Source organism: Cervus elaphus, chromosome 4 (assembly GCF_910594005.1).
Source record: "Cervus elaphus chromosome 4, mCerEla1.1, whole genome shotgun sequence".
Taxonomy (NCBI): domain Eukaryota; kingdom Metazoa; phylum Chordata; class Mammalia; order Artiodactyla; family Cervidae; genus Cervus; species Cervus elaphus.
In genome coordinates, this window is record NC_057818.1 from 61,249,751 (window position 1) to 61,272,254 (window position 22,504).

The window sequence follows — 22,504 nt, forward strand, 5'->3', positions numbered from 1 at the left end:
ATAGTTTTATTTCCAAGGAGCAAGTTTTACTTTTAATTTCATGGCTGCAGTCACCATCTGCAGTGATTTTGGAGCCTAAGAAAATAAAGTCTCTCACTATTTCCATTGTTTCCCCATCTATTTGGGTTGAAGTGATGGGGCTGGATGCCATGATCTTAGTTTTTTGAATGTTGAATTTTAAGCCAGCCTTTTCACTCTCCTCTTTCACTTCAGTTCCTCTTCACTTTCTGCCATAAGGGTGATGTCATCTGCATATCTGAGGTTATTGATATTTCTCCCAGCAATCTTGATTCCAGCTTGTGCTTCATCCAGCCTGGCATTTTGCATGATGTACTCTGAAGCTAAGTTAAATAAGCAGAGTGACAATATATAGCCTTGACATACTCCTTTGTACTCCTTTCCCAATTTGGAACCAGTCCATTGTTCCATGTTTGGTTCTAACTGTTGCTTCTTGACCTGCCTACAGCTTTCTTGGGAAGCAGGTAAGGTGGTCTGGTATTCCCATCTCTTTAAGAATTTTCCAAAATTTGTTGTGATCCACACAGTAAAGGCTTTAGCATAGTCCGTGAAGCAGAAGTAGATGTTTTTCTGACATTCTCTTGCTTTTTGGATATTAGCAATTTGATCTCTGGTTCCTCTGCCTTTTCTAAATCCAGCTTGAATGTCTGGAAGTTCTTGGTTCATGTACTGTTGAAGACTAGCTTGGAGAATTTTGAGTATTACTTTGCTAGCACCAACACTATGAAAAGGCAAAAAGATATGACACTGAAAGATGAACTCCCCAGGTTGGTAGAGTGCTACTGGAGGAGAGCAGAGAAATAGCTCCAGAAGGAGTGAAGAGGCTGAGCCAAAGCAAAAACAACACCCAGTTATGGATGTCTCTGGGGGTGGAAGTAAAGTCCGATGTTGTAAAGAACAGTATTGCATAGGAACCTGGAATGTTAGGTCCATGAATCAAGGTCAATTGGAAGTGGTCAAAAAAGAGATGGCAAGAGTGAACATTAACTTTCCAGGAGTCAGTGACCTAAAATGGACCAGAATGGGTGAATTTAATTCAGATGACCATCATATTTACTACTGTGGGCAAGAATCCCTTAGAAGAAATGGAGTAGCTATCATAGTCAACGAAAGAGTCCAAAATGCACTAATTGGATGCAATCTCGAAAATGACAGAATGATCTCTGTTCGTTTCCAAGGCAAACAATTCAACATCACAGTAATCTAAGTCTATACCTGAACCACTAATGCCAAAGAAGCTGAAGTTTAACAGTTCTATGAAGACCTACAGATTTCATAGAACTAACACCAAAAAAAGATGTCCTTTTCATCATGGGGGACTGGAAAGCAAAAGTAGGAAGTCAAGAGATACCTGGAGTAACAGGCAAGTTTGGCCTTGGTGTACAGAATGAAGCAGGACAAAGCTAACAGTTTTGTTAAGAGAACATAGTGGTCATAGCAAACACCTGTCAGCTACAAGTGGCATTTACCAAGAGCAATGCCAGTGACTGAACAACAAAGGCATTTGCCATTTGCCTCTACAGAGACTGAACCCCATGCTGCTATAGCTGCTGACCTTCAACAACTGTGGAGTGAGGCACTCCATGCTCCAAGGGAATCTGGTGAGACAGGTCTTTAGGTAGTTGGATTTTTTTTTTTTTTAATGCTTTTAGGAACAGATTTTATGGTCTCAATCGTTGCATCTCCTCCTATCTAGAGAAGCACTAAATCCCTTCATGGTGACATCATATCCTCATGACTAACAAAAAACCTTTTATAAAATAATTGCTTCATGGTATTCATCTTCCCATTCACCAAAACCTTCTATACTGACCTTCCCCACTGCTGCTTTGAAGCAGTCTCTCAGAGCTATCTGAGATGCCGCCTCCCGGGCTACAGTCCTCATTTTGCCCTCATTTTGTTTGGTGCCATCCTAAAATGTTCTCTCTAAGAAAGCAAAGGTTTTAGAAATTATCACTGGTATCTATGCTCACCAATCTAAAAAATGCTAATATAAAAGTCAGTTCTTGGCAGTCGAGGTGTCCTCCCGGGGGAGGCAGCATGGCTCAAACATTCATGAACAGCAACATCCAGTCTGGGAAGGTGGTCGTGTTCATCAAGCCCACCTGTCCCTACAGCAGAAGGACTCAGGAGCTCCTCAGCCAACTGTCCTTCAAACAAGGGCTTTTGGGATTTTTTGATATCACTGACAACGGCGACACCAATGAGATTCAAGATTACTTGCAACAGCTCACAGGAGCCAGGACGGTACCTCGGGTCTTCATCGGTAAAGAATGCATAGGTGGATGCACTGATTTAGTAAATATGCATGAGAGAGGGGAACTGTTGAGACAGCTAAAGCAAACTGGAACTCTTCTATAATTACAGAGACGATCCAGGCTGATATCCCCCTTGAAGACTGGGTGGCACTGCCGATAATGCCGACAGTTCCTGGAGGATGGACCTGGGACAACTTTACCCAGTTACAGCAACTGTTTACTTAAAATTCTGAAATATGTTAATCTCAATAAAAAGGGATGGGCATTTTGGGAGGCCAAAAATAGCTTCTTTTGACTCAGTATTAAAAATGGACCAACTTGCCAAAAAATTTTTAAAAAGTCAATTCTTTGTTGCTTAAGGAAAGTAGGAAGTGTGTTTTTGGTAAATAAGGCATGAGGAGTGGAATTGCATTTTGTGAAGGGAAAAGGAAGTAAGCCTGACTTACAGGTGGCTTTTTAGGATGGAAGAACAAAGTAATGGGTACAAACAGTGACAGGGTTTCTGAAAAGTGAACCATGAGAAGAGAATTTTGTACATGGTTTAAAATAAGTGTAAAATAAATTTAATTAAGTTTGCCTTTTAAATAAAGTAAAACTTATTTAGCTTTGAATTTCTCTTTCCTGCCTGTTGCAAAAGTTGAGTTTAGCTTTTCTGTCTGTTAAGATGATACCTTTTCTTCAGATGGTGAACTGCCTTTGATAAAAGATTTAAGTTTTTTTAATCTCTTAAATGATGTGTTCTGAAATCTTTTATTGTTACTTTGGCTATGTGAATAGCTAGAGCTGACTCATTTGAAAAGACCCTGATGCTGGGAAAGATGGAGGGCAGGAGGAGAAGAGGACGACAGAGGATGAGATGGTTGGATCTCATCACCGACTCAATGGACATGAGTTTTGGTAAACTCCAGGAGTTGGTGATAGACAGGGAGGCCTGGCATGCTGTGGTTCATTGAGTCATAAAGAGTTGGACACGACTGAGCAACTGAATTTAACTGAACTGAACTGGTTGTTTCACAGTGACCTATAATCTTATCTGACTGAGTATTCCAAACCTTTTTGATATTTGTTGACAAAACTTCCTAAGTCATTGTAATGAAGAACTTGATTTCTAGCTAACTTTGGGATGCTTCAGAGGGCCCATGAAACACCCCAAAGAGAGATATTACACTAATTAGGCTCATTTTCTATACAGAATTACATGGGAAGTATTGTCAAGTGAGTAATAAGTCTCGGGTTATATTGTGTCATAAATGTTACTAATATAGATATTGTAGAAACTATATGGCGTTCCTAAATTTCTGATATGTTTGGGTAAAATGTTATCAGGCATAATTCTATAATTATTATCTCAAAATATTGTCATTGCAGTAATCAAGCTTCGCAAAAATACTTGCACTTCAAGAAGATTTATAGAAAGACTTTCAGATAAATACCAGTTTCTGAAGTGGGTAAGGATTCTAATGAAAACCCTGATGACTTCACAAAGCTTAACAGACGGACTGAAAGAACTGGCGAATATGCTTATAACTTTTATGGCTTGTATCTGAAAAATTACTGGTTTGAATATGTGTTTTCCAGGTGTAAGAAAAAAAACACTTTCCCCTGAAACTAATTATGACAGTAATTTGTTAAAATTATCTTTTATAAACAAATTGAAACATTTATCTTTTCTCTCTATCTGAACCCTTCAGAGATGGGAAACTCTTAGTTTCCAGCAACTTTATCAGGTAAGTTAGGAGGGTTATCTCACTAACAGGTACAGAAATCTCAAGGAATTTTTGGAGACCTTGAGATGGGAGGAATTCACATAAATCTGTGATAAGCCTGTGGCTTGACTTTCCTAGCCCTAAAAGATTTATTTTAAAAGTTCACTCTGAGACTCTATACAATTCTCAGCAATTCATGTTGAGGTTTGACAGAAAACAACAAAATTCGGTAAAGCAATTATCCTTCAATTAAAAAGTAAATAAATCTTTAAAAAACTCAACAAAGCAAAAAAGTCTATAATCAATTATGGTTATATAAATCATCAGGCCAAGTTTATTGAGACTGAACCTATATCACAAACAAGTCTTAATTTGGTTATATTTGGTAAAAATGATGGTGATTTTGGGGAGAAAAAGAAGTTCCAATGAATGTTAAATCCCAGTTTGTTAATGGAGGTCTGTATCTAGTAAGACTCACTTCCTGGATAGTTCTTTGCTGTTCAGTTCAGTTCAGTCACTCAGTTGTGTCCGACTCTTTGCGACCCCATGAACCGAAGCACGCCAGGCCTCCCTGTCCATCATCAATTCCCGGAGTCTACCCAAACCCATGTCCATCGAGTCAATGATGCCATCCAACCATCTCATCCTCTGTTGTCCCCTTCTCCTCCTGCCCTCAATCTTTTCCAGCATCAGGGTCTTTTCTAATGAGTCAGCTCTTCACATCAGGAAGCCAAAATATTGGATTCTCAGCTTCAACATCAGTCCTTCCAATGAACACCCAGGACTGATCTTCTTTAGGATGGACTGGTTGGATCTCCTAGCAGTCCAAGGGACTCTCAAGAGTCTTCTCCAACACCACAGTGCAAAAGCATCAATCCTTCGGCACTCAGCTTTCTTTACAGTCCAACTCTCACAGCCATACATGACTACTGGAAAAACCACAGCCTTGACTAGACGGACCTTTGTTGACAAAGTAATGTCTCTGCTTTTTAATATGCTGTCTAGGTTGGTCATAACTTTCCTTCCAAGGAGTAAGCGTCTTTTAATTTCATGGCTGCAATCACCATCTGCGGTGATTTTGGAGCCCAGAAAAATAAAGTCAGCCAGTGTTTCCATTTTCCACTGTTCCCCCATGAAGTGATGGGACTGAATGCCATGATTTTAGTTTTCTGAATGTTGAGCTTGAAGCCAACTTTTTCACTCTCCTCTTTCACTTTCAAGAGACTCTTTAGTTCTTCTTCACTTTCTGCCATAAGGGTGGTGTCATCTGCATATCTGAGGTTATTGATATTTCTCCCGGCAATCTTCATTCCAGCTTGTGCTTCTTTCAGCCCAGCGTTTCTCATGATGTACTCTGCATATAAGTTAAATAAGCAGGGTGACAATATACAGCCTTGACGTACTCCTTTTCCTATTTGGAACCAATCTGTTCTTCCATGTCCAATTCTAACTGTTGCTTCCTGACCTGCATACAGGTTTCTCGAGGCAAGTCAGGTGGTCTGGTATTCCCATCTCTTTCAGAGTTTTCCACAGTTTATTGTGATCCACACAGTCAAGGGCTTTGGCATAGTCAATAAAACAGAAATAGATGTTTTTCTGGAACTCTCTTGTTGACTTCACAAGCTAAACAGTTTTATCACTGACTGGATCTGAAAATGCCACACATAAGGTACCACTAACTGAGAATTCAGCTTGTTTTTTATGGCCTTTAACAAGCACGGCTGAGAGGAGCTACCCCATGGCCAAGGTAAGGAGCGGCGGCTGCGCTTTGCTGGAGAAGCTGTGAAGCAATACCTCACGTCCAAGGCAAGAGAAACCCAAGTAAGATGGTAGGCACTGAGAGAAGGCATCAGAGGGCAGACAGACTGAAACCACAGTCACAGACAACTAGCCAATGTGATCACATGGACCACAGCCTTGTCTAACTCAATGAAACTAAGCCACGTCATGTGGGGCCACCCAAGATGGACGGGTCATGGTGAAGAGGTCAGACAGAATGTGGTCCACTGGAGAAGGGAATGGAAAACTACTTCAGTAGTCCTGCCTTGAGAACCCCATGAACAGTATGAAAAGGCAAAAAGATAGGACACTGAAAGATGAACTCCCCAGGTCGGTAGATGCTCAATATGCTACTGGAGATCAGTGGAGAAATAACTCCACAAAGAATGAAGAGATGGAGCCAAAGAAAAAACAACACCCAGTTGTGGATGGGACTGGTGATAGAAGCAAGGTTCAATGCTGTAAAGAGCAATATTGCCTAGGAACCTGGACTGTTAGGTCCATGAATCAAGGCAAATTGGAAGTGGTCAAACAGGAGATGGCAAGAGTGAACTTTGACATTTTAGAAATCAGTGAACTAAGACGGATTGGAATGGGTGAATTTAACTCAGATGACCATTATATCTACTACTGTGGGCAGGAATCACTTAGAAGAAATGGAGTAGCCATCATAGTCAACAAAAGAGTCCAAAATGCAGTAAGTACTTGCATGCCATCTCAAAAACAACAGAATGATCTCTGTTCATTTCCAAGGCAAACCATTCACTATCACGGTAATCCAAGCCTATGACCCAACCAGTAATGCTGAAGAAGCTGAAGATGAACAGTTCTATGAAGACCTACAAGACCTTCTAGAACTAACACCCCAAAGAAGATGTCCTTTTCATTATAGGGGACTGGAATGCAAAAGTAGGAAGTCAAGAAACACCTGGAGTAACAGACAAATTTGGCCTTGGAGTACAGAATGAAGCAGGGCAAAGGCTAATAGAGCTCTGTCAAGAGTTTCTCTTTTAGTCCTCCATTAATAATGATATGATTTCTAATAGATAATAAACTATTTTTATGCTAAAGTGTTTTATCCCTTACTCATGTTTCTCTTCTAAACCTCAGCAACCACAATCTTGTCCAATTATTTCAGTAGTTGGCACCAATTTACACTTGTTCTTGGCTAAAAAGAAATGTGTCTTCTCTATCAATCATAATGAACCACTCTTGCCTAAACAAATACAACTTCACCTTGGATAATCTCTCTTCTAGGATTATATGGTAATCAGTATACCTACATCTTATTTAAACATTCATTAGCAACACTGACCAATGAAATAAAACTAAAGACATGGTCTGGAGATATTGTGGGTTCGTTTCCGGACTACCACAACAAGAAGGCACTTATTACTGGGTCATGGTGGCGCTAGTGGTAAAGAACGGTTTGATCCCTAGGTCAGCACCATACCCTGGAGGACTGCGTGGCAATCCACTCCAGTATTTTTGCCTGGAGAATCCCATTGCCAGAGGAGCCTGGGGGGCTACAGTCCATAGGGTCACAAAGAGTCAGGCATGATTGAAGCACCTTAGCACACATACATAGTGCATATAAAAGTTACATTTTCACTATTCTACAAACTAAACTATGCAACAGAATTATGTCTTAAAAAAAAAAACAGTCTAAATACATTAATGAAATGCTTATTCCTTGTCTTTTTCTTCTGGGAGGCAGCCCACTGGACACAGATATTTAGTGGATTGGCCAAACAGTTCTGTTCAGGTTTTTCTGTTAAGTTCTTCCAACAGATCTTTGTAAATACACTGAGGTCATCCTAACTGACCAGCAGCATTTGATTGTTGTGGGCACAGAGCTGGTGGATGGCCCTATTCTCTCAGAATTACTATATGCAGAGAGTCCACCTGCACTTGGTCTGCTGCCTGAGGTGCCGCCTCAGGGAGCCTCCCCTCAGCTGTTCCCCCAGAAATACAACTGCGACAAGGTGACTTGTCCCACGCTTTGTGCCTGCCTGCACCTCGGCCCTGTCAACTGCAACAAGAATTACTGTAGCCATGCCAACAACCTGGGCTGCAGTGTAGCAACATGGTGAAGAGATCTTTGAGGCGAGACAACGTGGATTCAGGCTCCGATTCAGTCACTTCCTGGGATGGGGTGATTTTTGTTCCATTCAAGTTCCTTCATCTGGGAAACGAGAAAGAACATCAATACTTAATTTGGACTTCAAATTCAAAAAGATAGCACGCAGAGCCCGCCTGCGGCTCCCCAGCCCCAGGCCGGGAGGCCCAGATGGGGGAACCCCGGGCTGGGGCCCCCCGGACGATGGCAGCGGCTGGACAGGAAGTGAGGAAGGAAGCGAGGAGGGCACTGGAGGCAGTGAGGGGGCGGGGGGCGACGGGGGCCCAGACGCAGAAGGTGTCTGGAGTCCAGACATCGAGCAGAGCTTCCAGGAGGCCCTGGCCATCTACCCGCCCTGTGGCCGGCGGAAAATCATCCTGTCTGATGAAGGCAAGATGTATGGTCGGAATGAACTGATTGCCCGCTACATCAAGCTGAGAACGGGAAAGACCCGAACTCGCAAACAGGTCTCTAGTCACATCCAGGTTTTGGCCCGAAGGAAATAGAGGGAAATCCAGTCCAAGCTCAAGGCCCTGAATGTGGACCAGGTTTCCAAGGACAAGGCTTTCCAGACAATGGCCACCATGTCCTCTGCCCAGCTCATCTCAGCACCTTCCCTGCAGGCCAAACTGGGTCCTACCGGTCCTCAGACCCCGGAGCTTTTCCAGTTTTGGTCGGGGAGTTCTGGGCCCCCCTGGAATGTTCCTGATGTGAAGCCATTCTCGCAGACACCGTTCTCCTTGTCACTGACTCCTCCATCTGCTGACCTCCCAGGGTACGAGCCCCCCCAAGCCCTCTCACCTCCCGCTTTGCCCCCACCCGCCCCATCACTCCCAGCCTGGCAGGCTCGGGCTCTGGGCACTGCTCGGTTGCAGCTGATGGAGTTCTCGGCCTTTGTGGAGCCACCAGATGCAGCTGACTCTTACCAGAGGCACCTGTTTGTACACATCAGCCAGCACTGCCCCAGCCCTGGAGCGCCCCCCCTCGAGAGTGTGGACGTCCTACAGATCTACGACAAATTCCCCGAGAAAAAGGGTGGTCTGCGGGAGCTGTATGATCGTGGGCCCCCCCATGCCTTCTTCCTGGTCAAGTTCTGGGCGGACTTGAACTGGGGCCCGAGTGGTGAGGAGGTGGGGGCCGGCGGCAGCAGCGGTGGCTTCTATGGAGTGAGCAGCCAGTACGAGAGCCTGGAACACATGACCCTCACCTGTTCCTCCAAGGTCTGCTCCTTCGGCAAGCAGGTGGTGGAGAAGGTGGAGACGGAGCGTGCCCAGCTGGAGGACGGAAGGTTCGTGTACCGCCTGCTGCGCTCACCCATGTGCGAGTACCTGGTGAATTTTCTGCACAAATTGCGGCAGCTGCCCGAGCGTTATATGATGAACAGCGTCCTGGAGAACTTCACCATCCTCCAGGTGGTGACAAATAGAGACACCCAGGAACTGTTGCTCTGCACCGCCTACGTCTTTGAAGTCTCCACCAGTGAGCGGGGGGCCCAGCACCACATTTATCGCCTGGTCAGGGACTGAAGGGGGACCCCAAAAGTGGCTCACCCTCCAGAATACCCTCTCCTCCCAGGCAGGACCTCCAGCTTTCCCCGTGCTTCTAATGTGGGGAGGGGACTGCTCCCTGTTAGGACTGTAAAAGCTGGGTGGTGAGTGGAATGGGCTGGGACTGAGAGGGGAAGATGGATCCTGATCTTGGAACCTCACAGGGGTGTCTGAAAGGACAGGTCACCCCAGAGCATTGGGCACTGAGGACAGGAGTGAGAGAATCCCCGGGATAGCACTGGTTTCTGTCTCTGACAGGTGCCCTCCCTTTTCTTTGTTCTGGATGTTTTGGAGGGCCCCCAGTGACACATGGGCTCATCCCTCTGTTTTTCCGCATCTCCCTCTTCTCAATCTCCCTCCTCTTACCACCTCCATCTGGGGAACCCTGATATCAAATATTGAAGGTTAACCTTTTCTGTGCAGGGGCAGAGTCAGGTGGCCCTGGAAATATATTATTATTTTTTTTAATATAACGAGATATTTATAAGTGGGTGTTAGGGTCGTGACTTTTTCTCAGCTGGGCAAGCAGCCTTTTAATCTCATGCCCTCTTCTAAATGTGCCGTGGGGCTAGACTGTGTTGCCTCCCTCTCCTCCCCACCCCCCCTCAAATGTGTTGGTTTGTGTTTTGACAGAGGATAAAGCTATTTTACCAAAAAAAAAAAAAAAAAAAGATAGCACGCAGAAAGCATTAAAACAGGGACTCTCAAATTGTGAAATAAAAGTGAATTTGAGTCCAATTTGACATCAGTTATCAAGGAAAGTATTTCCAGTTGGGAACAAAGAACACATCTCACTTTCTCGGCAAGATCTTCGGGCTCTGAATGTGAACACAACACTGAGAAATGGCAGGATGGCTTGCAGGCATTTGGCGCTGGAGACTATTTCCCTGTCACAAAATACAGTTGAAATCCATACTCATTCCCTTCATTTTGTGCTTGTTCAACTCTACTCACTTCACTTTCAAGCACCTGAGCACAGCCAACTCCCAAATTAAACATTTCATTTCACCATTTTGCCATTTCAGTTTTTTCATGGAAGTGAACTCCACCCCGAAAGAAACTCAGCTTCTTCGTGTTTATGCTGCACCTACTTTGTACACATCATGGCATTTATGAGCATATTCAGGTCACAAAAGTTTGAAAACAACCCACTGATTCATATATACCTTGGTGTAAAGAGGACAGACAGCTTCTAGGAGCACCTGTTTATTTACCAGGTGGGATGCTGGCCAACCCATGAATCAATGAATAAGGCCAAAGAAATCTTTAACATTTACTTCTGAAGACCAGTGGGCCCTGACCGCAGGAGCCCCACAGGGATGGGGGAAACAGAGACTTCACTCTTAACAGGTGCAGACGAAGCCTCATGCACACTGAGATGAAGCTGAGATGAAGGGCAAAACACAACTGTTTGCTAGGATCCTGGATGGTGAGACCTGCCTGCTGGTCTTGAAGGATCTCTGGGGGGTGGGGATGGGCTGTGGCTCACTGTGGGGACACAGATCCTGAGGGCAGAACTATGAGAGAGCACTCACCTGCATGAGGTCTCCATCTTGGCCCAACACTGGCTCCACTCAGAACCTGTAGGCTACAGCAATGGGGCCCCTAAGGCCAAACGATGAAAGGGCCAGGATGCAGCCCATCAGCAGACAGGCTGTCCAAAGCCTTCATGTACACATGCCTTTCGACGTGACTCTACCCACAAAAAGGTCAAAACCCAGTTCTAACCACCACTGTGCAGGCACAAGCCTCCAGACCAGCCTCACCCAGCAGGGTTGTTGGTCAGCCACTCAGTCATGTCTGACTCTTTGCAACCCCATGGACTGCAGCATGCCAGGCTTCCCTGTCCTTCACCATCTCCTGGAGTTTGCTCAAACTCATATCCATTGAATCGGTGATGTCATCCAACCCTCTAGTCCTCTGTCGCCCCTTTCTCTTCCTGTCCTCAATCTTTCCCAGCATCAGGATCTTTTCCAATGAGTTGGCTCTTCACATCAGGGGGCAGACACCAAAAGCAAGAAAAGTGGAGTCCCACAGCTTGCAATCCGAGTCCGCAAATACATGTGGGACACCACCCTGGGATCAGATGTCCTCTGGCTCTTGGATTGGAAGAAGGGTGCCTGGGATATCGCCTTCAGAGGGCCACTTCTCCAAGGTCAAGAAACGTAACCATGCTACCAGATAGATTACAATACAAATAGAAATGTACACAAAATGAGGTGACACAGGAATATGTCACAGAGGGAGGAACAAGACAAAACCCCAGAAGAACTAAGTAATGTGGAGATAGACAATCTACCTGAAAGAGTTCAAAGTAGTGATAGTAAACATGATCAAAGAACCTGGGAGAAAAATGCACAACCTGAGAAATAAGAAGTGTTTAATGAAGACTTAGAAAATATAACAACCAACCAAACAGAACTGAAGAATATGGTAAATGAAATGAAAAAAAAAAAACAAAAAACAAACCAGAAACTAAAATGAATCAGAACAGGCTAAATGAGGCAGAAAACACATCAGTGAGCTAGAGGAAAGTACTGAAAATCACCACTACTGAAGAGAATAAAAAAGGATAAAAGGAGGACATTTTAAGAGACCTCTGGGACAACAAGCCACTAATATTTGCCCTGTCGGAGACCCAGAAGAATACAGGAAAGATCTTAGGAGGAGAAAACAGCTGAAACCACTCTAATCTGGGAAAGGAAACAGTCACACAAGTCTAAGAAACACCAAGAGCCCATATCTAAATAAAAACTTCATAGTAAGGAGAAGCCAAAAACCTGTAATAGATACACAATTAAAATGCACATGAAAATACCCTCAACATCCTGAGACTGTCCACTCTGTCAGGCTCCTTGGAGCACCCATTTACCAGGTTGAATTCTGCCCAATGCATCAACCATTCAATAAAGCTAATTAGAGACTTCCCCAATGGTTCAGTGGTTAAGAATCTGCCTGTCAATGCAGAGGATACAGGTTCCATCCTTGGTCTGAGAAGATCCCACATGCCATTAACAGCATGTGCTGCAGCTACTTGAGTCCATGCTTTAGAGCCTGTGAGCTGCAACTACTGAGCCCTCACACCTCCAGGGTGTGCTTCCCAACAAAAAAAGCCAACACCCATAGCAACTAGAGAAAGCTTACATGCAGCAGCAAAGACCCAGCATAGCCAAAAATAAAAATAAAGCAAATTAGACCTTTATCTGATGCAATTTCTGCACATTACTGGAAGTTGGTCTAAAATGCACTGCTGTGCTATTTGGATTACAGTCATATGAATGTTCGGGTATAGAGTGTAGAGAGAGTAACTTTAGTTACAAATTATGACTATGTAACCCCCAAATTTTATGTTGTTTGATTCCATGGTGACAAGAAATTGTTCTAGATTTATTTAAACCTGAGAGCCTAATGGTGCCTTGTTGGCTGCTGTTATAAAGTACTGAAGTGAGATAAAACTGTGTTGATGGAATAAACACAATTCATCCAGGGTTAGGACACAAGTGTTTATATTTTATTCATGGAAACAGGAAACCTTGATACATTCAGAATGTAGTTCTTTGAATACAACAGTAGCAAATGGTAATGACAGCTGTTAAATGTGATTCACACACATACACATATTATCCTGGTTCTGATCAAATTTGATGCTCAAAATAATTGCTCTGTGTCAGGGGACATTCAACTTTAAGGGATCCAATATGTTATTTTCTTCTTCTGTGTGCTGTTTCTCAAGGACTCTCTATTCCTTATCAGCTCCTGGAAAACAGGAAAGAGCAGAGCAGCACACAGTTCTCAGGACTGAGATCATGAGAAAGGGCACCTGCTTGGATTCCTTTCAGTGACTCCCTTCAGTGACCTTTTACTTAAAGGTAATCTATTCAGTTATGCCCCTCTTACTCAGGATATGGAACGCTTTCTGGCCCTTTGAAGATTGTTATTTGCTTGGCTTTGTTTCTGCTCAATTTTTTTACTGCCTAAAGCTGCCTTGTATGAAGTTATATAAACATGCATTTCTGCAAATAAAGCACCCTTGTTTCACTCGAGACTTGGGTCCCCTGCATCCTTATCGACTCCAGTCCCAAGGTCCCGGTCTACAAAGACCGTGACAAGTGGCGCCAGAACAAGGACCTGGTGAACGCCGTTGACAAGCAGACGGAGTGACTGTTAGGACCTACGGAGGTCGGTAAGTGCGGGATTATAGGATGAATGGCTGGAAAGCCCCACCACTTCTCTACTTTACTTCATCATTTATTTAAGGATCAAGGACTTTTGGTTTCATGTCAACGGATAGAGGCTTGTCTCCAAACAGTGGTTAAATAGAATCCCTGGTTCCCCGATGAAGGCAGTTTCCATTTAGAAATTTGGAACCGGGTTAAAGAAAATTTTGAACAAGCCACAAGACGGGGAGAAAATATTCCAATAAATTTCTGGCCCTTGTGGGCCCTCATTAAAGCCGTCATCTTGCCATTTCAAGGCAATTCTAGTCCCCCTGATATTTGTCAACAAGCGGAACGCTCATTATATGAATATAAATTAGATGACAAGACTTTACAGAAGGCCCAATTAGAGCAACATAAAATGTTTCAAAACTTTCCCACCATCCCTGCTCCAGCTGTCCCAAGCGATCCTCTTCCTCCTCTTGTAACAGGCACGAAACTGAAGGTCCCCTCAATTAAAGGACAAAATTAATCTGATAGTGATTCTTCTGATGCTCTCTTTGACACTAAAGCCAACAATACTTTTTTTGATGACAACGATAAGCCCCTAACACACACTCATATTTATGAAAACAGACGACCCACTCATTCTCCTTTACGATGAAGCCTTTCTGATTTACTGGATTTGCAATCTCGAGTCTCTGAGGCCGATCATCTTTTTGCCTTTCCTGTGTTAGGAAATGTTTATGCTCAAGGGCAACTAATACCTCAATACGAAAGCATTGATTTTTCTCACACACAACAGATGAAAAAGGCTGTAACTATGTACGGCCCTCATTCACCTTTACTAAAGAACTTCTAAATGCTATGGCATCTTCTATTCGAAATTTTATTCCTTATGATTGGCAAATTTTGATAAAAGCTCTTCTTAAACCAGAAAAAAATATCTTCAATGGATTAATGTGGTTTCATGATGTGACCCGAGATCATGCCAATTCTAATCTCAATCTCAATTCAAGAACGCATTACAAACTTCTACCGATTTCCAAATAGCCTTTCTGGAATATTTTGGAGAAATTTCATTTCATTATCCTTCTAACAAACTCTGGAATTTCTTCAAAAATACTGAATTTATTTTCTCTCACATTGTCACATCACAACCTATACCTCAAATGGATGTTTTCTATATAGATGGGACTAAAAATACTAAAGCCTCATTGTGGTCTCTCAAAGAATATAATGTCTTTTATACTAAATTTCACTCTGCTTAACAAAACGAATTATATGCTCTCATTCAGGTTATTCACCTACATTCTCATCCTATTAATATAGTTTCTGACTCCTTATATTCAGTTTTTGTATTAAGAAATATAGAAACTTCGACCATAAATTCTAATCAATCTATTATCCAACAACTTTTTCTTGAATTACAATCTATTATGAAGAACCACACTTCTCCCATTTATATTACCCATATTCAAACACATTCTTGTCTTCCTGGTCCTATGGCTCGTGGCAATGAACAAGCTGATAAACTTGTCTCTTTTGCTACTCCTGAAGAGCAACATGCTCTATTACATAATAATACTGATTCATTACATAAAATTTGGAAAATTCCATACTGACATGCTAAAGAAATCATTAATAATTACTCTACTTGTAGGGCCCCATATCTTCGACCCATTGAACAAAGTATCAATCCTCGAGGATTACAACCCAATATGGCAAATGGATGTAACTCATTGCCCTGAACATTCTCCCTCTTCCTTCTTACATATCTCCATCGATACAAATTCTTCTTTTATATTGGTCACACCTCCCGGAGGTTATAACCCACCTATTAACTTGTTTTACAATAATGGGAACACCTAGTTCTATAGAAACAGACAATGGCCCTACCTATATTTCTAGGCAATTCAAACATTTTCTACAATTATTTTCTATTAAACATATTACAGGTATTCCTTACAATCCACAAGCACAGGGCAGAGTTGAAAGAGCACATCACACACTGAAACTACAAACAAAAAAAATTTTTAAAGGGGTAATACAGAGGAACACTTCTATCTTCCTTATCTGTTATGGTCTTGACAGACTGGGACTTGGGGACTGGAGTCGATGAAAAGAAGCAAAGAAAAGAAGGACAGGGTGGGGGGGGTACCCAAGTCTCAAGTGAAACAAGGGTACTTTATTTGCAGAAATGCATGGTTATATATCTTCAATAAAATGATTGCTGCTAAGTCGCTTCAGTCATGTCCGACTCTGTGCGACCCCATAGATGGCAGCCCACCAGGCTCCCCCGTCCCTGGGATTCTCAAGGCAAGAACACTGGAGTGGGTTGCCATTTCCTTCTCCAAATAAAATGATTACTCAGCCATTAAGAATGAAATTCCATCAGCTGCAACAAAATGGATAGTCCTGTAAGTAAAAGGTCACTGAAGAGAGTCACTGAAGGAATCCAAGCAGGTGCTCTTTCCCATGATCTGAGTCCTGAGAACTGGGTGCAGCTCTGCTCGTTCCTGTTTTCCAGGAACTGATAAGGAATAGAGAGTCCTTGAGAAACGGCACACAAAAGAAGAAAATGCAACATATTGGATCCCTTAAAGTTGAACCTCCCCTGACAATTCCCCCTTTTTTATTTTTTCATCATTGGGGGTGACTGTAGATACTTTTTGTGAAAAAGGCCCTCACCAATTGAGTTTGTTTAGTTTGAACAATTGTAGCTGAAAGGTATCAGTATACTACAAATATAATCACTAGGATAATTATCAGCATTATAGCTCCAGATCCAATACTATGTGTAATGCTTTGAAACCATCCTCGAGGGTCTAGCCCAGATAATTGATCAGCTAGCTGTTCAGCTAAGGTTTCCAAATTGATGGAAGAGGGTAAACTCTAAGAGAAGGTTTCAAAGATTTCCTTTTATAATAATTGTACATTTAAGGAAGGATTATCATGTATGTCTTGCAAATGAAATTTGATTTGTTCCCAAGAGTAGGCACTATAGCTGAACCAAATAGGGGTAATACAAAATTGAGTAGAATTCCAGTCACGTTTTAGTATAACTTGTTTTTGTAAATCTATTAATTCATCTCCAACCCATTGGATGGCTGTTTTTATTTCCTGTATTTCATCTGGAATGTCCTCATTTATCTGAGCCTGAGTGGTCCACATAGTATGAGCATCTTTAATCCAATTTTGAATAAAGTTGTGTATCTGAATTGAGGTTTGTAAAGCAATGCCCTCAACAGTGGCAGTAGTGCAGTTCAGTTCAGTTCAGTTCAGTCGCTCAGTCATGTCCAACTCTTTGCGACCCCATGAAATGCAGCATGCCAGGCCTCCCTGTCCATCACAAACTCCTGGAGTTTACTCAAACTCATGTCCATCGAGTCAGTGATGCCATCCAGCCACCTCATCCTCTGTCGTCCCCTTTTCCTCCTGCCCCCAATCCCTCCCAGCATCAGGGTCTTTTCCAATGAGTCAACTCTTCACATGAGGTGGCCAAAGTATTGGCATTTCAGCTTCAACATAAGTTCTTCCAATGAACACCCAGGACTGATCTCCTTTAGGATGGCCTGGTTGGATCTTCTTGCAGTCCAAGGGACTCTCAAGTCTTCTCCAACACCACAGTTCAAACGCATCAGTTCTTCAGCGTCCAACTCTCACATCCATACATGATCACTGGAAAAACCATAGCCTTGACCAGATGGACCTTTGTTGGCAAAGTAATGTCTCTGCTTCTTAATATACTATCTAGGTTGGTCATAACTTTCCTTCCAAGCAGTAAGTGTCTTTTAATTTCATGACTGCAATCAACATCTGAAGTGATTTTGGAGCCCCCCAAAATAAAGTCTGACACTGTTTCCACTGTTTCCCCATCTATTTCCCATGAAGTGATGGGACCAGATGCCATGATATAGTTTTCTGAATGTTGAGCTTTAAGCCAACTTTCTCACTCTCCTCTTTCACTTTCATCAAGAGGCTTTTTAGTTCCTCTTCATTTTCTGCCACAAGGGTGGTGTCATCTGCATATCTGAGGTTATTGATATTTCTCCCAGCAATCTTGATTCCAGTTTGTGCTTCTTCCAGCTCAGCATTTCTCATGATGTACTCTCCATATAAGTTAAATAAGCAGGGTGACAATATAGTGCCTTGACGTACTCGTTTTCCTATTTGGAACCAGTCTGTTGGTCCATGTCCAGTTCTAACTGTTGCTTCCTGACATGCATATAGGTTTCTCAAGAGGCAGGTCAGGTGGTCTGGTATTCCCTTCTCTTTCAGAATTTTCCACAGTTTATTGTGATCCACACAGTCAACGGCTTTGGCAGTAGTGCAAATGGCTATTAATCCCAAAATGCCAAGAATTAACCATCCAATGTATCATTTAGATTGTTGAACTAATTTAGTAAGTAGCTCGGAGGCAAGGCCTGCCTGGGACCCTCTTCCCAGGGTCGTTGGAGATCTAATGGCAACCATAGACTACGTCGAGATGGAAGAATAAAAGGGAATTGTTTTTCAAAGAAACAGAGGAATTAGGACAACTATACAATTTGCAATCAGTACAAGTCACAGAACGTAAAGTCTTATTAAGCTGCAAGTTCCCTATAGCTATAACAAAAGGAAGGGGAAGAGAAGCTTTTATGAAATATGAATGATTATAACGAAAGGAATAGTTACTATGCCTACAGCTGGTCCCCACAAAATATCCAGTCCAAGTTCCAAGTTCTTCGGTGCTTGCAGCAAGTTTCCAGATGTCCCACTGTTCAGGCCCAATCCATTTATTGAGGACGATTCAAGGGTAAGGGGGTGCCATTCCACTGTCAAGTCAGCCGAGAAGTCCTTTTTCATGGTAATGTTCCATCATAGTATTAGTAACCTTCTATGCTACTTGAGTAGCATAATCACATACAGTGCTGTTAATATCATCTGAGCAGTTAGTCAACCACATACCATGGGTTCCCCAATCAACAATGGTGTAATTGGCCACAAACATTAATTTCCCTGATTTAGCTTGACATCTGTCCCAATGAATAGGAATACATTTAAAGTTCTTATATGTAAACCCTCTGCATAATAATTTTTGTCATTTTCCTAGAGTTTCAGTAGTGTTGACATGGTTCTCATAGAAAGAAGGGGCAGTGAACAGTCCAAGCAATGTCCGAAAGTTCTTCTTTGGAGGCAGAACGAAAGCCCATGTTTGTCAGCTAATGTTAATGCATAATTATGCTGGACCCATGCATAGAGGAAGGACTTCAAACCCTAGAGAAATATTGATTAGTCTCCCTTCTTCCTCAGGATAAAAGGGCCCCTCCAAGCTCCAAGGAGGAGGCATATGTACTGAGTCATTGGTGGATACGATCGGTCGTTTATCTGTCCATTCTACAACCTGCATTAAAGGGGGGTTTGGTATATAGGCCCAGTAAGTATGATTAATTTTTTTAAAAGTATGATTAATTAATTCAGCTTGAGCAGGAGACGCAAAAGCAAGCAAAGGAAGCATAGCAACAAAAATATTTTCTGGATTCCTCGGCATTCCCTGTTGAGAAACCAGATGTTCAGCTTGATTAGTAAGGGTTTTTTTTTATCTTGTTATTGTGATAATTTGCCTCATTTCTTTCTAGTAAGGGTTTTTATTTGTCCCCAAGTAGGGAGATCATGGGAGAAGGCAATGGCACCCCACTCCAGTACTCTTGCCTGGAAAACCCCATGGATGGAGGAGCCTGGTAGGCTGTAGTCCACGGGGTCGCGAAGAGTCAGACATGACTGAGCGACTTCACTTTCACTTTTCACTTTTGTGCATTGGAGAAGGAAATGGCAACCCACTCCAGTGTTCTTGCCTGGAGAATCCCAGGGACGGGGTCGCACAGAGTCGGGCACGACTGAAGTGACTTAGCAGTAGCAGCAGGGAGATCATGAGGTTGATGACGTCAAGGGCAGTGCTTCTTGGAGATTTTTAGAGCCGCCATGGGCCTGTATTGGAATTTTTTCCTCCCGGGGTTTGTGTCTTTTCGTCTCTGTTTTGAACACCGGCGGCTCCCCTGAGGCAGATCTTCTGAAGAGGAAGCCAATTGAGTTCGTTGGATCCATCTGGAAAAATACAAGCATACCCCTTTCCCTGTAAGATTAATTTCCCAAATTTCCATTGCTTAGTTAGCCCATCTTAATACCAAATGGGCAGAGGAAGAGAGGTATCCTTCAATTCCTCGAAATGTTTTTCTGCTCGTGTCAAGATATCTTCTTGCGGTAAGTTTTAAAAATTTAAAACAAACAAAGCTGTATTAACAATAGTTATAGGATTAGAGTACATAGTGCTGAGATCTAGTAAAATCTGCTCTGGATTAGGAAGATAGAAATGTTCCTGTGTATCCCCCCTTTTTAAAATTTTTTATTTGTAGTTTCAGTGTGTGATGTGCTTGTTCAACTATGCCCTGTGCTTGTGGATTGTAAGGAATGCCTGTAATATGTTTAATAGAAAATAATTGTTTGAATTGCCTAGAAGTATAGGCAGGGCCATTGTTTTGTTTTTATAGAGTTGGGAGTTCCCATTATTGCAAAACAAGCTAATGGGTGGGTTATAACATGCCGTGTAGCCTCACCTCGAAGAGGTGTGGCTCATATAAAAGAAGAATTTGTGTTGATACAGACATGTAGGAAAGAAGATGGAGAAAGTTCAGGGCAATGAGTTACATCCATTTGCCATAATTCATTGGGTTGTAATCCTCGAGGATTAATACCCTGTGCAATGGGCCGAAGATGCAGGGGTCTACAAGTAGAGCAATTATTAATGATTTCTTTAGCATGGCGGTATGGAATTTTCTAAATTTGGTGTAAGGAGACAGCATTATTGTGCAATAGAGCACGTTGTTCCTCGGGAGTAGCAAAAGAAACAAGTTTATCAGCTTGCTCATTACCATGAGTCATAGGGTTGGGAAGGCAGGAATGTGTTCGAATATGGGTAATATAAATGGGGGAAGTGCAGTCCCTAATAAGAGACTGTAGTTCGAGAAAAAGTTGTTGAATAATAGGTTGATTGGAATTTATAATAGAGGTTTCTATATTTCCGAATATAAAAACTGAATATAAGGAGTCAGAAACTATATTAACAGAGTAAGGATGTAGGTGAGTAACTTGAATAAGAGTATATAATTCGTTTTCTTGAGCAGAATGAAATTTAGTATAAAAGACATTATATTCTTTGAGAGACCAGAATGAGGCTTTGGCATTTTTAGTCCCATCTATATAGAAAACATCAGCTCGAGGTATAGGTTGTGATGTGACAATGCAAGAGATAATAAATTCAGTATTTTTGAAGAAATTCCAGAGTTTGTAGTAAGGGTAATGAACTGAAATTTCTCTAAAATACTCCAGAAAGGCTATCTGGAAATCGGTAGAAGTTTGTAGTGCATTCTCAAATTGAGATTTATGAATAGGTATTACAATTTTATGAGGATCGGAGCCAATTAGAGTCTTAGTTCTATTTCTCCCATTGACAAGTATTAGAGCAATCAAATCAAGATAGGGCGTCAGTGACCTTGTCCCTCTAAATTGTGTATAGATCAAATCTAGCTGGTGTTCTTGTTGGGCAAGAAGTCCCATGGGGGAATGGAGAGAAGGGAGTATAAACAACTCTAGAGGTAATTCAAGTCTAATACGAGTAAGAAACTGTTTCTGCAATTATTAAATAGATTGGTCAGTTGATAATTTGCAATGCCTAAAGAGGGTCTAATCCAGTTTATATCGCCTAAAAGTTTTGGAAAATCATTCAAGGTTGATGATTTATCAACATGAATCTGTGTTACTTGGGGAGTAATACGTTGTTGTAGAGGTTTGAATCTTTTCAGGGGCAATGATTAATCCAGAGTCCTTTAAGTATTCTTGAGCTATGTCAAATATTTCTTGAGTTTCTAAAACAGATGGAGCTGAATACAATATATCATCCATATAATGAATAACAAGAAAGTTAGGAAACTGTTTTCTCATAGGTTCAGGGGCTTTGGCTACATAATACTGACAGATGGTGGGAGAATTCCCACATGACAGAGTGTGGGAAGAGTATATACTCTTTCATTTTTCCAAGCAATTTTAATAATTGCATTGTTTGTTAACTGAGCAGTGGCCCCTAGGAAAAATGTGGAAAATATATTTGAGTTTGCCATTGCATAAGTAAATCTCTTCCTATTAAATTAAGGGGTGCATTTATCACATAAGGTTGCAATGTTGCAGGCTGGCCTTTTCGTCCCTCACATGGATATATTTGGACACTTTGATAAACCTCTTGTACTTTGGTTTGAGAAACTCCTGCAATTTGGCAAGAAATTCTCTGTATAGGCCAAGATTTGGGCCATTAATGTTTGGAAATAATAGTAATATTAGATCCATATCAAGAAGACCAGGAAACCTTTAGCCATTAATTTTGGTATTTATATTTGATCATGCATATTCAGATACTATTGATGTACATAAGGATTGTTTTTGATCTGTACTGCCAAATCCACCTGTTTGGATGCCATTACATGAGTTAATAGAAATGTAAGGTAAAAGAAGTAGTTTGGCAATTTTGTCCCCCTTTTTGAATTGCCATAGTATCTGAGATGACATCATAATTTGAATTTCTCCCTTATAATCTGAATCAATTATTCCAGGGTGAACAATAATTCCTTTAGAAGTCAAACTAGATCAGCCAAGTAAGAGGCCGAAGGTTTGTGGGAGTAGAAGGAGTATCCACCTCATTAGTTTAAGTGGGACCTTATATACTTCTCAACTAGCTGCTGAGAATAGATAAAAAGAACACCTCAATGTTGTAAGAGGTCTATTCGGCCCTTTCCCAAGACGCATATCCTGAGATAACTTTGGTACAAGGTTAGCCAGGGAAAATAGGTTCCAGACAATGTCTCTGGGCAAGATATACTGTTGCTGTGTA

At 42.0% G+C, this 22,504-nt stretch overlaps 2 protein-coding genes across 2 annotated transcripts; both read left to right on the top strand.

The window, feature by feature from the left end:
- Nucleotides 1-2,052: 2,052 nt before the first annotated feature.
- LOC122692840 (glutaredoxin-1-like) lies at nucleotides 2,053-2,379 on the top strand. The gene has a single exon (XM_043900653.1). It carries the CDS (start codon nucleotides 2,059-2,061, stop codon nucleotides 2,377-2,379), a length of 321 nt encoding a protein of 106 aa, XP_043756588.1. The 5' UTR covers nucleotides 2,053-2,058.
- A 5,640-nt stretch (nucleotides 2,380-8,019) lies between these two features.
- LOC122689999 (transcriptional enhancer factor TEF-4-like) lies at nucleotides 8,020-9,919 on the top strand. Its single transcript, XM_043896906.1, has 2 exons — nucleotides 8,020-8,347; nucleotides 8,411-9,919. The coding sequence occupies exons 1-2, from the start codon at nucleotides 8,276-8,278 to the stop codon at nucleotides 9,404-9,406; spliced, it is 1,068 nt and encodes a 355-aa protein (XP_043752841.1). The 5' UTR covers nucleotides 8,020-8,275; the 3' UTR covers nucleotides 9,407-9,919.
- Nucleotides 9,920-22,504: the final 12,585 nt, after the last annotated feature.

Coding starts and splice junctions, on each gene's coding strand:
- LOC122692840 (XM_043900653.1), top strand. CDS start 2,059: ATGGCTCAAACATTCATGAACAGCAACATCCAGTCTGGGAAGGTGGTC.
- LOC122689999 (XM_043896906.1), top strand. CDS start 8,276: ATGTATGGTCGGAATGAACTGATTGCCCGCTACATCAAGCTGAGAACG. Junction 8,348..8,410: donor AGACCCGAACTCGCAAACAG/GTCTCTAGTCAC, acceptor TCCAAGCTCAAG/GCCCTGAATGTGGACCAGGT.